The sequence below is a fragment of the Drosophila biarmipes genome, chromosome 2R, assembly GCF_025231255.1.
Source record: "Drosophila biarmipes strain raj3 chromosome 2R, RU_DBia_V1.1, whole genome shotgun sequence".
In the NCBI taxonomy this organism is placed as follows: Eukaryota; Metazoa; Arthropoda; class Insecta; order Diptera; family Drosophilidae; genus Drosophila; species Drosophila biarmipes.
Genome location: NC_066615.1, coordinates 13,234,642 through 13,251,035, shown reverse-complemented (window position 1 = coordinate 13,251,035; position 16,394 = coordinate 13,234,642). Strand labels below are relative to the sequence as shown.

The 16,394-nt window shown below is 40.4% G+C and overlaps 1 protein-coding gene across 2 annotated transcripts in view; it reads right to left on the bottom strand.

The window, feature by feature from the left end:
- Positions 1-1,025: 1,025 nt before the first annotated feature.
- Positions 1,026-16,394, bottom strand: part of LOC108030137 (uncharacterized) — a 34,348-nt gene continuing 18,979 nt past the window's right edge. The window contains exons 2-4 of one of the 2 annotated variants that reach the window (XR_007763967.1): positions 8,141-8,301; positions 7,611-8,054; positions 1,026-7,544 (exon numbers count right to left, since the gene is read on the bottom strand). Coding sequence is in view for 1 of the 2 variants with exons in the window: in XM_017102852.3 (XP_016958341.1) it covers positions 7,995-8,054; positions 8,141-8,301 (221 nt within the window). In the remaining variant the exon portion in view is untranslated. Of the gene's footprint in view, positions 8,055-8,140; positions 8,302-16,394 lie in introns of both variants that reach the window. The other variant, XM_017102852.3, reaches the window with a different exon arrangement.

Below are 16,394 nucleotides of genomic sequence, written 5' to 3'. Positions count from 1 at the left end.
CGGGCTGAGGAGCCCATCTAATTAAGCGTAAATTGGCAGCCACAAAATAGAGTTTCGCGCATACTCAGTGGTGCAATGTGGCGGCCATCAAACGGTTCCAAAATCCAGCCACCCACGACCTTGAGACCTCCCCCGTGTTGTTGCTTTTGTTGTTGGTCCGAAATTAGTTTTCGGCTAACGCTAATTAAAATTTACGACACCTGCTTTGCTTACAAAATATTTACGCCTTAACTCCCAAAAGATCTGGCCAGCTTTTTAGGCGCCAACCGGCTTAAGTCAAAATTAAGACTGTTAATCAAAGGATCAAAAAGCCAGGACCCACAATAATAATGTTTTTAACTCCATACACTGGTAAAAAATAAAATAGTTTAAGTAAATATCTTTTAATTGGATTCGTAACAAATAAAATAAATTGGTATATTTCTTTTGAAAATATTTAAATTTAGGTAGAAACTTTTAGTTTTGTTATTGTTAGTTATATTGATTTAAATATGTTACGTCATGAAACAGAAAAATTTCATATTAAATTCAAATTTTAATTTTATTTATTAAAACAAAATTTTTTACATTTAAAGTATATAAGTTCAGCAACGGATGAAAAACCACAAAAAATATGTGAGTTCAACTTGATCTACAAATATTTTAGTTCAACTCAAGATGCGGTGCATTTTTTGCTTTCAGTTTTATTAAGTAAAAAATTAACTATTCTTTAATAAATATTACTCACAATTTCTTCCTTTAATAATTTATTTATTAATATATAAGAAACTTGCCTTGACCAAGAAAATATAAATAACTTTAAGAGTAAGCCCATTAATTAGTAATGTTCTGTACATCTTACTTGACCATAAAAACTCACCCAGGGCTCTCCCGCTCCCCACTCTATAAATAATGTGAGACCCGAATTTAAGAAATTATCTGAAAATGCACAAAGCACATATTACCTGATGCTGGATATAAAATCGCTTTTCCCATTGCCCCCATTGTCTCGGTCGTTCCGAGTGAGTGAAAATAATACATTGAACTGTTTATACTGACTGAGGCTTCGTTTTTATTTAATTTTACATATACTTCTGTTGCTGTCATATGTATATATATAATCTCATAAATTAGTTGGTTTGTGTATAATATATATAGAGATTTTTGTTGGTAATACATTTTTCCTTATGCCGCAAACGCATATAATTAAATTTCAATATTAATAATGGTATCGTTTCACTTTTTTTTGGGGGTTTCTATTGGTTTTACGGTTTTTGCGCTTGAACTCGAATCCAGTTTGTTTTTGGGTTCACTAGTTGGAAACATATATGACTGCAGTGCACCTGGTACACGTATTCTGACTCGTAGGCAAACTGAAGTGGGTTGAATTTGTAACCACACACATGTACACATCTATAGATCTGGTAGTTCTTGCCGGAGTCGCTGTTCTCATGCCGCATGGGGCACCGCCCGCATGCCGCTCGCCCTCATATACATTACACATTTATAACCATAATAATTTACAAGTTAAATGGCTTAGAAATTATTAGTAGGACTTCCTGCGTGGGCTACCATATACTTGTACGTACATAATACATAAAACACTTTCTAATTAAAGTTAAAAACATCTCGTTCTTTGTCGCCTCGACTCTGGCCTCCTTGTTTCGGTTTTTCTTCCGTTCTGTTCTGTTATGTTCGTCCGGGTTTCCTTCGGTTTGGTCTATTTACATAGTGACAATCTCTAAATTACTTAGACTTCATTTTAGCCATCCTCCTTGTTCTGTATTTACATTGCATATCGATTGAATAAAATGTTTCGCAGACTTTTCTTGACTTTTGGTTTAAGTTAACATAAGAACGTTAAAGGAAAAACCCTCTCCAGGCGATTAGGTATGTATGTATATATATTTTGTTTAACATTTAAGAACTAATTTAGTTAAAATACGTTTAATTTTAGTTTAAACTTTAAACTGGGCGCTTTCAATGTGCATTTAAAAATAGTGCAAAAATACATTTGTCAAAAATTTGGTGCATACTTTGAGGCGGTGCATATAATCACAACATTTACAATTTAAGTGCATTTGCTTGTCGGTGTGCGTGAGTGGGCGTGTGTGGGGGCGTGGTCGGGCGGGTGTGCCAATAGTTTAGACCTATAAAAACATTAGAGTCGAACTCCTGGGCCTGCTTGAGTGTTGTATGTTTGGTGGAGGTTCCGCTCAAAAGTGTCAGTTGAGGACGGATTGCTTTTAAGCCTTGATTGAGTGCGTGTTTTTAGGGAATGCATGTCCTAGTGGCGGCATGTCCTGGGGCGTGGCCACCGGAAGAGCGGAACATCGGTACGCCGGAAGTCCCAGCTCCCCGCGGCCCTCGCATACATTTCGAATTGCATTAAGGTACTTGTGACTACTTATGTTTATAGCTCGAAAATACTCATTTGATTCCATTAAAACTGGGCCATTCCTGATGATGACGGGCTTGGGACTGCTCCCTGTGCGTCCGAAGCTAAACGAGGGTCTACTGGTGTCTGAAATTCGGGGTCTTGGTGCCGTGGAAGACTGATCTGCCAGCCCAACCAACTCGGGACCCCTCCATCCGACCAGGTCGGATTTTGGCTGGGATTGGATTCGGCCTGGTTTCCCCACTGTACGGAGTAATCTTCTTGTGCTGATTCGTGCAACTACTACAAACAACGATGCACGTAAAATAGAATCACTAATTAATCAGGCTCTAATACGAATTCAGGTGTTTTTGCTCTCATAATCAATTTGTTGGGTAAGTGCAATTGTGGTGCATTTAAATACATATCATTTGGGTTTTTCGCTTTTGATTTGGTATAATTATTTATCACATAAATGTGCAACAGTGCAAAATCGTTAATGCTAATTGTTTGTCATAATTTGTCTCGCTAATTGTTTCGATTGAACATGATTTATTAGAGGTGGCAAGAGTGTCTGTGTGGCTTGTGTAAGTTGTTATATAATTTTAATGAATGGCGTGAATACTTAATGGGTTCAGTTTTGGCTGCAATTAAGATATATGCTGGGCTGACCGTAATTAAAAGCAAATTAGATGCCAGAATGGGTGGGGCATTTAAAAAATAATGAAGTTTAATGAAAACAGAAAACAAGTTTAAAAACAGAGCTGTTCCTGACTGAAGCTCAGTAAAAGTTTTCCTATCGCTGTTGAAACCCTGTAACTTCCAAAATATTTTAAATAGGTAAACTCTTAAACTCCGCTTAAACCTGTAAAGCTCTTCACTCTCTGCCAAATTAACTTGTTCTGGTCAAAATATCTTTACCAACAATTTATCTTCCGCAATTTGCATACAAAACCTAGCAACACACTGAATAGTTTTTTTGCATTTGACTCGGAAGTCTTTTAATAGACAGTTCTATCAATTTGTCTTCTTTTTTTGGCTTTTAGTGGTCAGCGATAAATGTTTACCTGTGAGTGGAATAAAAGTGGCATTGAATTGCATCAGTGGCTCTGGTTGTTTTAGCATTGAGTGCGGCTTTTTGTGGCATGGCCATAAAAAGCTGTCCCGAATCAATGGCTACAACACCTGATGCCCATTGAAGGCCACTTTAGGTCCAAGTCTGTTGGCCCTGGCTTAAAATTGCTCGTTGATTCGGCTTTGCATGCAGCCTCCAATGCTTCAGTAAATTGTTATTTTGTATCCAAACTTTTCAACATTCTTCGCGGTGCAACCTTAGATCGTACTAAACATGGAGCTACATCAAATACATATAGTTTACTGGTTGAATAGAATTTTTTGGCGATGGCTAGCACTCTGGTGCTCAGCAAAAGCAGATACTTTACGCGATGACCTCTTGCGGGTCTACACCTAGTTAGTTAACATATATATTTTATAAGTGGTTAATATTATTTTAAATATATTTTTTGCATTTCTCATTCAATGACAGCTGGTCAGCTAGGTCAAATTCAATTTCAAAATCTCAATACCAAATCCCTAGCCTGGTTTTTCTGCCAGCTCTGACTTGTTTTCGTGTGTTCTACTTGGGGATTTATTAATTGTAAAACTACTTCCTAGACCTTGTTGAAAAGTTTGTTTGACCGCCGAGTGAAGAGCTCTATGTGGCCGAAGGACTGAAGCACCGAGGAACTCCCCTTGCAACTTACCAAGAGGCATTCAACAAGGAGTCAAGCATCCAAGGGTTCCAGGGATAATCTCAAACTTTCCGGTTTCAGGTGTGCTTCGCCAGGAAAATAAACGCGCTTCACAAAATGTTTCTACTTCTTCATGCAAAGAGCTGAACTACGAACTCAAAAAGGTAAATATGTGCATTGTGTCTCGGATCCTTGAGAAAGTTATAATATGGTCTTTGGCTGCCTGAACGTGTAGTTAACTTACTTGTTGTTTGTGTTGTCTGGTGTAATAGTTGTTTTGGTGGAGAGCAAAAAATGTATATTCATTACAGTGGTGAAGTAGTCTGAAATCTTGTGAGAGTTAGAAGGTGTAAATCAGAAATGCATGTTGGTTTCGTTTTCAGTGTATATTAAGTTGTGTATTTGTTTTTCCTTTTTTCTTTGTTTTTTTGTGTATTTTCTTGTTTTTTCTGCATTATTATATATTCGTATAATGTATAATTAATTATTATAAGTAGTTAAGAAAACTGTGGTTAAATAAAAAGGGGAATTACGCTAAAACTATACCTCCTACACAATGGAAATCAGTGTGAGAAAGATAGAGACGGGGGTACAGCGAGATCAAAGGACGAGGAAGGCGAAAATTATTTACAGCAAATACTAATTAATTAGAGTTCGGGTAAGACGAAATCAATAAAATTCATAGACCGTTTTTTCATTCTATAACTTGTGCGAATGGCATTAGCTGTTTGGCAATGCCACTTGCCACCCATAGTTAATTATGCGCCCCATCTTTCTCTTTGATGTTTTTTTCTCTGTCTGCAAATATACAAATACAAATAAATACAAGTTTAAGGGCCGACTATATATTCTTATATATATGTTTATACTTGTATGTGTGTGTATGTACCTATGGTTGTTTGTGTATATGTGTATGTATCTTTTAACATTCAACAATGGTTTTTTATTCAGCTTTATTTTCTGTATTTGCTCTTTGGATTTTTCCTCGCTAAGTAGCCTTCCCTAACTTCGTGGTATTCAAAAAATAGGTTTTAAACTAAATACTCTACAATTATAAAACATTTAAAAACAGGAAATAAGAACTGTTCACTAATTTAGACGTAATTGTTTATTTACAAATTGTTTTTATACACAATACTGTTTGCTGTGAGGGCGTGCGAGACGCAAAGGCCTAATAGGAAAATTAAATATATCTTTAAATAGGCTGAAAGAGAACCAAAAAGTACGAAAGTATACAGGAAAGTTAGTTAAAGTATCTTTAAACGATCTTGGTTGGAATATAAAATCATCTGGGGAATTCGTTTTTTTGCTTTTGTTATTTACAGTCGAACTTGTGTCTTTTCATCGTGGTTTGCCCTATAGAAGTTGTCGCTTTGCTTTTAAAATTTCGTTCGTGTTTTTGTTAGGATTATAGAAAAATAGGCCAAAAATATATGTATCTGTGTGTCTGTGTGAGAGTTGTTTTTATATCTTTACCTCAATTGTAGTTCGTTCAAAAAATGTGATTAAAACTTTAGTTCGTCTTTGATTTGTTTTCCGGTTGTAGTTGTTTAGTGCGCATTTGTTCTTGTTTGGGTTCTCGATTTGTGCATAATTTCGGGGATTACAATTAATTGCATATACATACATTATTCGTATTCGTATTCGTTATGGTAGTTATCATTTACTTAGAGTTATACACACGTTGTCTTGCGTTTAGTATTCCGTATGGTATAGAAGTTGCTGTTATTATTACTTTACTTTTACTTTCATTTATATTTAAAGGTGGGTTATTTTGCAGTTATTTATGTAAATGTTTACTGAATCGTTATCAATCAATTAAAAGAAAACACCGCGGCGCTCTCCTACTTATACTTTTCGGTTAATAACGAAGATCGTTGATATAGGAGGGCAGGAGGTTGGGGATCGATGTGGAACAAAAACTTACTCGTAAACGTAGTCTCAATTAGATTTATTTAATTTTTTAGCGATATGAAATTTTATTGCTCGCAATTTCATATGTTATTCCGTTTTAAATAATTGAACATATGGTTTCTACACAAATCCATCAATTAACATGCACACTTCGGGCCGATTAAAAAATTAACAGCAATAACCGATGGATGGAGAAGCGATTGAATGGAAAACGGAAATAAATTGGGAAATTCAGGGGGAAACGCAGGAAATGCAATGTGGGAAAATCGCTTTTGAGGGTACACATTATTATTGTTAATTCGCCATTGATGCTCGTTTATCTTTCCATTGTTATTTGTTGGCATACACAACCGTTTAAAAATTTTAATTCGTAAATTTCGGCTTAAAAATTTGCTTGATTGTATTTCTTAATTGATTGATTGTGTTGGGAACTGGGCCCGTAATAGCGAACAATTTGAGTTGAACTTTCAGCGTTTCCAATCGAGAGAGTAGCGCTAATGAAAACATACGAAAAGGGATTAAAAACAATTGTGATTTGGATAAAAGGTCGAGAATGGATCAGTGTTAGTTAGCATTTGTACAAGCTTTTCGTTTCGCTTATAAGCTTATCGTTTTATGTATATTTATAAGTCCATTGTTATTTAAATATACTTTAATTATGTAAATAAATTTACTTAACTACAGATAGCTGCCATTTCCGTGAGAACTGTTGTTACTCGTGAACGAAAAAAAATACTTGGGTGAGTTTCAGGGAGATCTTTACAGGCAAACAAGGCTCAAAATTGAAAGTATTATTTACACACATGGGAAAAACGAAAAAGTAGCAAATTATCTTTAAAGGCTAACGTAGTTTGAAACATGAGAAAACTTTAACCAAAACATTGGGCCTTTCAAGCCGCAACTGTCGAACAAAAGGGGGGTTTTCAATGAAGTCAAGTCTTTTTCCTTATGTAAATGTTTTGCTTCATCATCTAAGTTGTAAATGTTTGTTTTTGTCGCTAATCTGGCTGTTATTGCATTGTATATAAGTATATTATATTGCACTCGTTAGCTTGTTCAGTTATCAGCAATAAAACCTAATGCAATATTTTCCTTCAATTGTATATTTGTTTGTTATTGGTATATGTATACTATTAATATATATTTAATGTCTGTTTTTTCTGTGTATATGTATATATAATTTCATTCCTCCTCTGCTCGCCTGCCTCATCATCGGGTTTTCGTCGCTTTTTGCCGCTTGCTTCGTTTTGATTTCATTTCTTTTGGTTTATTTAACATTTAAACTTTAATACACTTATAATTAAATAATGTACACGAAATATATATTTCATATAGTAAGATATATTTATAATATATTTATTTAATATATACTAAAAATAGTTAGGCCCAATTTTGTATTTCCTCATCATATTCTCTGTTCCTGCGAAACAAATTAGAAACGAACCAAATAACGTCTTCGATTTTGTCTTGTTTTTGATGCTTTTGTTTCTTGTTGAATTATAATTTAGCTTTAGTATGTATAACTGCTTTTTGTTCTTGGGCTTTCATTAAGTTAATTTGTAATAATAATAGTGTAATAATAATCATACCTTTTTTAAGCATAACTGCTGCCTCATTTTGTTTTTAATTATAGCTCTCGGTTCTCTTACTTGGCAATCCATTCAGCTCTTTGCAAGCTGGGCTTTGTTCTTTTTTTTCTGGTATTGGTAGGGGTTTTTCAGGGGATTCTCTGGGGAATCCTATCTCATGTCAAAGGACAGGCGGTTGGTTGGCTTGTCTGTGTGTGTTTGAGTTGTTCTTGGGTAGTGTTTAAACTTAATGGGGCTTCGCTTGACTGGGGGCGTTAAAGTTAAAACTAATTTTTTGACATTCATGTTTGAAGTTCTAGGAGCTCTTCGTGTTCTATGTGTATCTTGTGTGGGGTGCTGTTGTCCTAGAGAGTGGATGCGTGTGTGTGGGTGGGTGGTTGGAGCTTAACGCCCTCGCGCCCATCGCAGTAACGCATCCGCTAACACGTCCAGGTGAGCCTTCGTCTGCAAGAAGATGGGACGAAAACCAGAAAAATCATTAATGTGATGACATTACGTATACGCCCCGGGGGGCTCCTCGCTGTACTTACCGTCTTGTAGAACATGCAGGATCTCCGGTCCTCGTCCTCGCCCTCGGGACAGTCGATGAAGCCGTCGCACAGCGAATGATCGTCTATGCAGCGATACCTGCTCTGCCGGTCGGGAATCGGGCAGGCAAACCGCTCCATGCCATCCATGGCGGTGGGACACTCTGCAAGCAGCCAAGAAAAACAGAAAGAACACAGGTGAGCTGGTGACAGTCAGTCAAAATGGCTTTCGCCGGCGAACAGGTAAGAAGCCCCCGAACTTTTCCCATAAATCGTTCAGTGCAAAACTTTTGCACACGCTAATGTCTGCCATGATTTGCGTCTAAATGTTGCAACTTGCCGGGCCAGCGCATAGAAGTATGCTATGGATATAGCCATCCACCAGCCGCCATCCACCACCCACAACTTTCCACTCCCAACTGCATTTGTTTGTGTGGCCGCTTAGCAGGTTTTTGCTGTTATAAATAGTTTCACGTTCGCTACTTTACTACTTTCTGCGGCTGATTCCATGCCATTTTCAGGGGGAAAGGCGGAAAGTGGCTGAGGGAAATCCAGGCTTGACTGGCTTCGCCTGCACCGACGCCGCCGCCACCGCCGTCGAGCAACAAAAAAACAAACTGAAATACAAACTTTACTTTTTGTGGCATTTCACTTTGTGCCCGCTCGCCATTTCTCCTTTCTCGCTTGCCATTTCTTCCTTTTTTCCGCCCTGCCTCTGCCTTCCACCAACAAATACATAAAAATAAATCACTTGTAGGACATGTTGGCGCCTCCGGTTTAGTTTCGCTGCCACATGTGTGTCGGTGTGTGCTGGTTGCATGTTTGTGTACTGGGATCTGCTGCTCAAGCTGCCCGTATAGGTTTTCCCAACACCCACTTGCCACCCCTTGCCACCCCGATCTTCTCCAACTTCTCCATTTCTTGCGAAACTTTCCTCTGCTATTTTTGGCTGCATCCAAAATTGTTCTGCTCTGTTCTCCTCTGCTTTTTTGCCACGCGACCAGCTTTGCCACTTAATAATGCTGTATTTTACTTGTGTTATCCTTCAGGAAGTAGGAATCACTTGGCAGGCCCTGGGTATTTAATTATTAGGTGTTCTAATCTCCGCTTTGGTCAAAAAATGGTTTCATTTACTTCTCTTTCAGACTTGTAGAGGCAAATTTTTGTAGAACCTTTAAAACATATAAAAAAATTATTTTCTACTATATTTAAGCTAATTTGGTTCATTGTTTATTAGTTTCCATATTAAATTCTATTTAATTTAATTTAGTTTTTTGCCAATAAAATGCCCTATGTACATTTCTTGAATTTTCTAAAATATTATTTTTCACAACTAAAATACTAAAAGCTACCGTAACATTCCCAAATTTCTTTTTTATTTAAAAGATTATTGCTAATAAAACTCAAATCAATCCGGAACATAATGCATTAAAGTAAACTAATGCCAATCGAAAACCTATTAAGCTGCCAAAGGATTTCATTTCGTTTATTAGATTATTGCTTTTAAAACACATCAATTGTTAACAGATTCAATTAGCTCTTTTCTTTTATTTGTTTGCCAATCTGTTCTTTATTTTTAATTTAATACAAAAAGCTGGTTCACCTCTGCCATCCATCAAGGCGTGTTTCATTACGAACAGCGACTCTGTGTAGTGTAATTTTATTTCTTCTGCTCACGCTCTGGAGGGGCGTGCCAAGTGCAATTCATTCATTAAGTTGATCTGTCTACCCGAAACTTGCACAAGTGCTTCCAGCTGCCTGCCACCTCATTTCTGCTGCCCTTCGGCAGCTGTCAGATGCATTTCAGGTGCTGTTGCAGTGTGTCGTTGCAATGGCAAATCACCTGACAAAGCATAAATGTATGCAGCAGTGGTGCCAGAAGCCCGACACTCGACACTCGACTGTTTGTGTCTCCCCGTGGGATTCCTCAGGGGAGTCCCCCACCCCCGTTCCGCCGGAATGTTGTTCGGCTGTCAGCGGGGAATCAATTGATGTCTCCCCCTCTCTCCGTACATCTAGCTTCCTACCCGTCGCCCTGAAAGCTCGCTTCATTAGGCACCTGGCTCGGCCCACCTGCCACCCGTGCTCCGTTCCCAACCAGGACGCGGAATCCAACAGAGTGGCGTGCCAAGAAGCCATTTGCATTTTGAAGAGCGGCCACATCTACTGCGGCACGTTGGTTACGCTTACGATGATGGAGATGATGGCGATGATTCACTTAATGGTGAATGGCGAATGGTGATGACAATGTCGCGCTGCCGGAGGCGCTTCTCACGATTGCCATTTATCAACTTCGTTGGACGCCGCATAATTGCATCAATGGACTCTTGGGCACGTTTCAACATTCGAGGGTTACGCGGCTTGGGGTTTGGCGTACTCGAGGGCTGTTCGAGGGCTTATGCAGATTTCTGCATCCATTACGCATACGCAACGTGGCCGCGTAACCCTGGAGTACCATTAGTTTTATTGCCAGATGCGAGGCGGCAGCAACCCACATTCTGTACTTTGAACTTAATTTCGCACACACAAATAACTTGCAAACTGTTGTTGCAACGTTGTAAAGTTCAGGGAAATTTCGGTGGCATTTTTCGCTCTTTTTTTTGGGCCAAATCAGCCAAGTTCCAGCCCCTGCAGCACCCGCACACATATATAAGCCCGTGCACCCACTACTCAGTCGGTTAGCAACTACACTAGCTACTGGGGCTATTGAACTTTAAATTGATTTTTGCGCTTGTTTGCTAGTTTTGCTCGTCTCCTCTCCTCGGGCGGGTGGCTCGAATTGCAACTAACCGGGGAGTGGGAGTGGAAAGTGGGGGTGGAGGTGGTGCTAGTGGCTCTGGTTCTGGTTCTTCTGCTGCTTCTGGTGGTGCTTCTGCTTCTATTTCTGCTGCCATTCCTATTTCTGCTTATCGTTGTTGCAATAAATCGAAATAAGTTTTTGGAGCACAGGGTGAATGGCATACTTTCTGATGGACGGGCCAAATTAAGCTGGTCTCGTTTGGTCTCCAACTGTTTTATATATTATTGCGCGATAAGCAATCAAACCTCCATAACTGTGTCACCTTAAATATTCGTGCAGAAGTAACTTTGAAATGAACGGAATTTTTTGTTTGAATTAAATCAGCAGTCAGCACGGAATACAATGACACTTTGTTGCTGTATGCTGTAAGTGTGCCAGCAGAGGCTAAGCAGAGATATATCCTATGCTTTTTGAAACGCTTTTCTACATGGAAAATTAGTACATTATTGGTCAATGGTATTTTTAGCTTAAATATAATACCATTTAATATTGTAAATACATTTTAAAGCACTTTAATTTACTTATTTTTAGACACCTTGCTAAAGGAAACCCTAATCCACAACCCTGAAAGCCCCTTCACTTCTATCACAGACCATAAAAAGCATAAATAGGTATATATACAGCTTTCTCCGCTTTCTCCGCCCCAACTAGCCTGCAAAACAACATGGCAGATAGTCATAATCACATGTCAACAGTATCCACTTTGGCAATACCCAATGGAAATGCAGATTGCGAGACTTCTTATGACATTCGAGTGCATCTCGAGCTATGCAAATCACCAGCGTTCGGGGCAACTGTACCCACAGATTCAGCTGAGCAACCCAAGTTTAAGAGAATCAACGCATGTTGACACTAAGACACCCGGCAGCAACAACAGTGGCGGCTAACAAGCCACAAGAAGAACAACATCAACACGCCGGGTGTCAAAAAATCAAAAGCATAAAAAGGATTTGGCTGTTGCCAAGCCAAGGCAATGTATATATATGTGCGAACGCGGAGGGAGTGGGTTTTTGCTGGCCAAAAAGTGCCAACTGATGCTATTTTCGTCGCTCGACAGACGTATACGTGGCGTATACGTAATGCAGGAGCATGGAGTTCGTGGCGAAAAATAAGTCGCAGAAATTTGTAACAAAGTTCGCGTAGTGAGAAAACCTTTTGCTCCCACTCACACACACTCATGTATATCCTTATATATGTGGGACAGGACCAAGGAGATGAAGAAAAAGGATAAGCGGGGAGAGGGGGAAGCGCTGCAATCGCCTGTTGTCTCGTCAGTGTGGCGCCTAAAAGGCTGCCAACAACAATAACAAAACCCACGAAAAGAGAGCAGGCTGCCTGCACACAGATGCACTCGGTGTTTGTGTCCTTTTTGCGCTCTGTGTGCGAGTGTGTTGCTGTGTTGGTGTGTATCTGTGTGCGGGCGTCAGTGTGCAGGAAGCGACAGCCAAAGGAAACAGCGCGCAACGATTTTGCAGCAATAAATTGATAGTTTTATGTGGCGCACATAAACAGGAGCAGGCGGCCAAGGAGCAGCGCGAATCGAAGTCCTGGGACATTAAACCCGCCTCCTTACGCCCACCCAAAAGGAGCAAAAAGGAAGCCGACCCCAGCCCCTCTCTGCATATTTCGGCCGTAAATAGCTGGAGACAATGCATAAAACAAAAAGGGCTGAGCAAATTTATAAATGACAACTGCAAAATTGATGGGCATTTCCTTTTTGCCACCCCCGCCCCAATGATTCTATGCCTTCCTGGCAATTTGCCGTGTTGAAAATTTCACTTTCTGGGGGCTCCCCTTCCCCGCCAGTTATTTTCATCCTTCCATCTAACAGTGTCCTTCATCAAAAATAAATTCAACGTTTGTCAAGCTGGACAGCAGCAGCAAATTGAGGTGTTTCCCCGAATAAAATAAGAAGCTCCTGTCATAATTCGTTCGCCTTTTTCCCTTTTCTACCGGCTGCCGTAATAAGGTTTTGATTAAATTTGTTGCTGTTAGCTGTGCCAATGTGTTTGCCAGGCAAAAATCATTCTTTCGCTTTTCTATCTATTATTTTAGGTATTTTGTTGCCGGGGAACGTTTTTCTGTTTCTGTCTTTTCTTGGGTTTCACGTTTTGTGAGCTTGGCAGCATCTAGTGCTCCGTTTCGCCTCGCTTCAATTAATTTAACATATTTTCTTGTTTTTCCACCCGCACACCCACGTACACATGTACAACAAATGGCCGCAGGTTAGCTTTCCTTCATCTTATTTTCCTTTTTTGCCGCTTTGTTTTGCTTTGCAGGGCGTAAAAAATGCGTAGTAGAGAGAGCAGTAACGTAAACAGCCGCCAGGTGGCGCGTTGGTGGTGTGTGCGTGTGCGAGTCCCTCAAGGTACATTTTGTTTTCGAAGCGCATTTATTGTAATTTAATAAGCCCGTTTCGGCGCTCTTCTTGTACCCACACATCCAGCGATGTGATGTGACTACGCTGCCTGCCAGCTAATTGACGGTTCCGCCCTCTGCATGTAGGCGAGCGGCGAAAAGCGAAAAGCATTTTCCCGTCACTTCATATTCATAGCTGATAAATCATACAGCCAGCCCAGCCGCACAGGACACAAAGGCCCGCCCACTGCGAGGCTCGGCTGTCGACATGGGAAACCTTTTAGGAGGCATTCGTCCCGAAAAACGCTTCCCACCGAAGTGCTTTGCAATGCTCTCGATGGCAACGCTGGATGAGGATCCTTTTCGCAAGGCTCCACCGCAGGCCCCAGTATCGTGTATCAAAAGGTTAGGCCAAGCATCTAATTATCAGCCACTTGCCGCTTTAATTCTAGTGATAAATTTCCCAGGATAGACCGCAAAATTTCACTCCTCATAACTAGTTAATGGAGCATCGGAGGCCATATAGGCACATGGGCAGGCCATTTTAAAGGACCAGCCATCGTGCCCAGGCTATGCAAATGTTATGTCCCTCTAGGTCGACCCCTTTCTCCACTCTCCCTCAGCAGCCGCCACATTTTGCATATTGTACCAGAACATTTAAAATTTCCCATAACTTACGCTCACTCCGCCGTTGGCTTCGAGGGCCTCGGGCAGAGTTTCTCTCCCGGTTTCGCATAGTTTATGGCCCATTCATGCTTTAACTTTTTCTATTTGCAGGCCAGTCAGCACTTCTGGGATGCGTTATGCGGCATATGTACATATTGCTGATGATGGCAACAGATTCGTCCCAAATTAAGCTTAATCATTGTGAACTATGGCGTGCTTTTGCCGAAAGCGAAACGCAATATTAAGTATGCGCAGAGTGGTCTAACGAAGCTAGTTGCTACCAAAAATAATATAAGATACATTTACGATAAATTTGTCTGTCATTAAAACTTAAATTGATTCCGATAAAGTTTAAAGTATTTTATTTATATCCCAACTGGAATCTACAAATAAATACACAATCTTAAAATTTCATTTTTAGTAAGTTTAAGATTAAGTTTAAAATATCCTATTTGCATCTCATCTTTAATATTAAATCTAATCTCCAAATTTGAAATTATTGAAGATATTCCAAAACAATTCATAAATATAAACCAAATACTAAGATATACTTCCGAAAAAAATGTATCTCTGAGATACAAACTCAGCCAAAGCGATGATATTCGATTCCAATACACTCACAACTTATTACCCAAATTAAGAAAGACAAACGCTTGCCAAAGGATCAAAGGAAAATGTCATTTGAAACCGAATCAAAACTTACAACTGGCAGATGGAATTAAGATTGGACTAATCTGCTTAAAAGCGTGCCAAATGCCCTTTCAACGGTTGTGTCATTAAATTTTGGTTTATATATTTTAATTAACTTCCATCACACACATATTGAGCGAGTAGCCAGGGGGAGGGTGTGTGGGTCAAAGGGCACGGCTGAGGCTCGTCTGCGGAGAACATAAGAAAGGAATAACAATGGCAAGGCAAAAGCGAATGGCCAAATATAGCAACAAATAAACGAAGCAACAAACCATCAACAGTTTAATATGCGACGTCTGTTCTCCGTGAAAAGGAAAAGCGGGGACAGGCGGGGCGGGAAAAGTGGGGAAAACTTTGGGGAATTGCTGCTTACACATTTGTAATCTTGTCTTGTCTTCGCTGGCTGTCTCTCTGTTGCCGTTCTGCCACTGTGTTGCCACTTTTTAGGGAGTGCCGCCGGGAGGCGCATTTCTATTTTTAGCCCCATGTACCGCGGCCCCTGTATTGGTGCGTATCTGTGTGAGCCCGTGGGTGTGAGCCCTGCCACAGTGTGTGTGTGCACATTCGTTACGTCCTTTTCGCCGCTTTCCTTGGCTCACTTCCTTTCGCATTTCGTCAAGAGTAATAAAAACTCATATTTTTGTTGGCGCCTCTCGCTCTTTTGCCCCTCTCTCCCGTTTTTTTGGCCAAATTAAATGAATTTGTTAACGCGTGCTGGTTACTTTTTCATGCCGCCCTTGGCTTTCCCTTTCACGCATCCAATTGGCTTCATGTCCCCGAAACGGATCGATTGGTTAAAGAACTTCCCCCAAGAAGCCCAAAAGGGCCATGCAAAAATCGAAAAATGAGGCAAAACTTCCTTATTGGCAATTAAAAAGTGTTTGCAGGCAAGAAAAATGAAAGCCATTAGAAGTTTGGACCGTCTGTAATGTGGCCAGAAATGGATGAGTTCTTCGTTTCCCGTGCCGATTCATAAAGTGAATTTTTGAGTCATTAGGGCCAGTGAGCCGGCGTCTCAAGCGCAATTAGTGGAGAGTGCTTTTATTCGCCTAGATACATTTTAAATGAGCAGCGCAGGCGGGTCAGGAGGCCACTCATGTGCGACTCGAGAGGCGACAAGTGTTCATCATCTGTGGGGGTGTTTATAACTTAACAATGGGCCCAGGGAAGTTTTAGGTGTGCAGGCGACGGTTCGATTGTAAATCGTAATTGTAATTATTTTAATTGCACTGTCAAACGTCACATTTGACAGCAATAACAAAAAAAACGGCAGAAAAGCAGCAAAAAAGCCGCAAAAACCACCGCCCCATTGCCCACAAAAGTGTTGGGGGCAAGAGCAAACAAAAGTGCGAACGGTTATTATTTGGGTTTGACGTCAAAGGCCTAAAACGCCAATTACAAGGCACAAACACACACAGAGTGCTACGTGCTTGGCCAACACATTCAAAGCGAGCGGGCTAACACAGACACACAATTGGCACACTACAATTTTAATACAGCATACTTTCGGAGGTCTCATGCTGCAAACGACAACAAAAGCGAGTGGGTGGTGGGTGATGGGTGGCTGGGTGGCTGGGTGGTAGGTGTTGTGCTCATCCGGCCCTCTCCTTCTGCGAGCCCATCTCCGTCTCTTTCGGCGGCGGTCTCGTCCTCTCTTCCTCCCCCGGGTGACTTTTACTGTCTGTTTTCGCCGTGACCTCGCCCACCTGACCCCTTGAGTCGCCTTTGGCACACTGGTCGCAG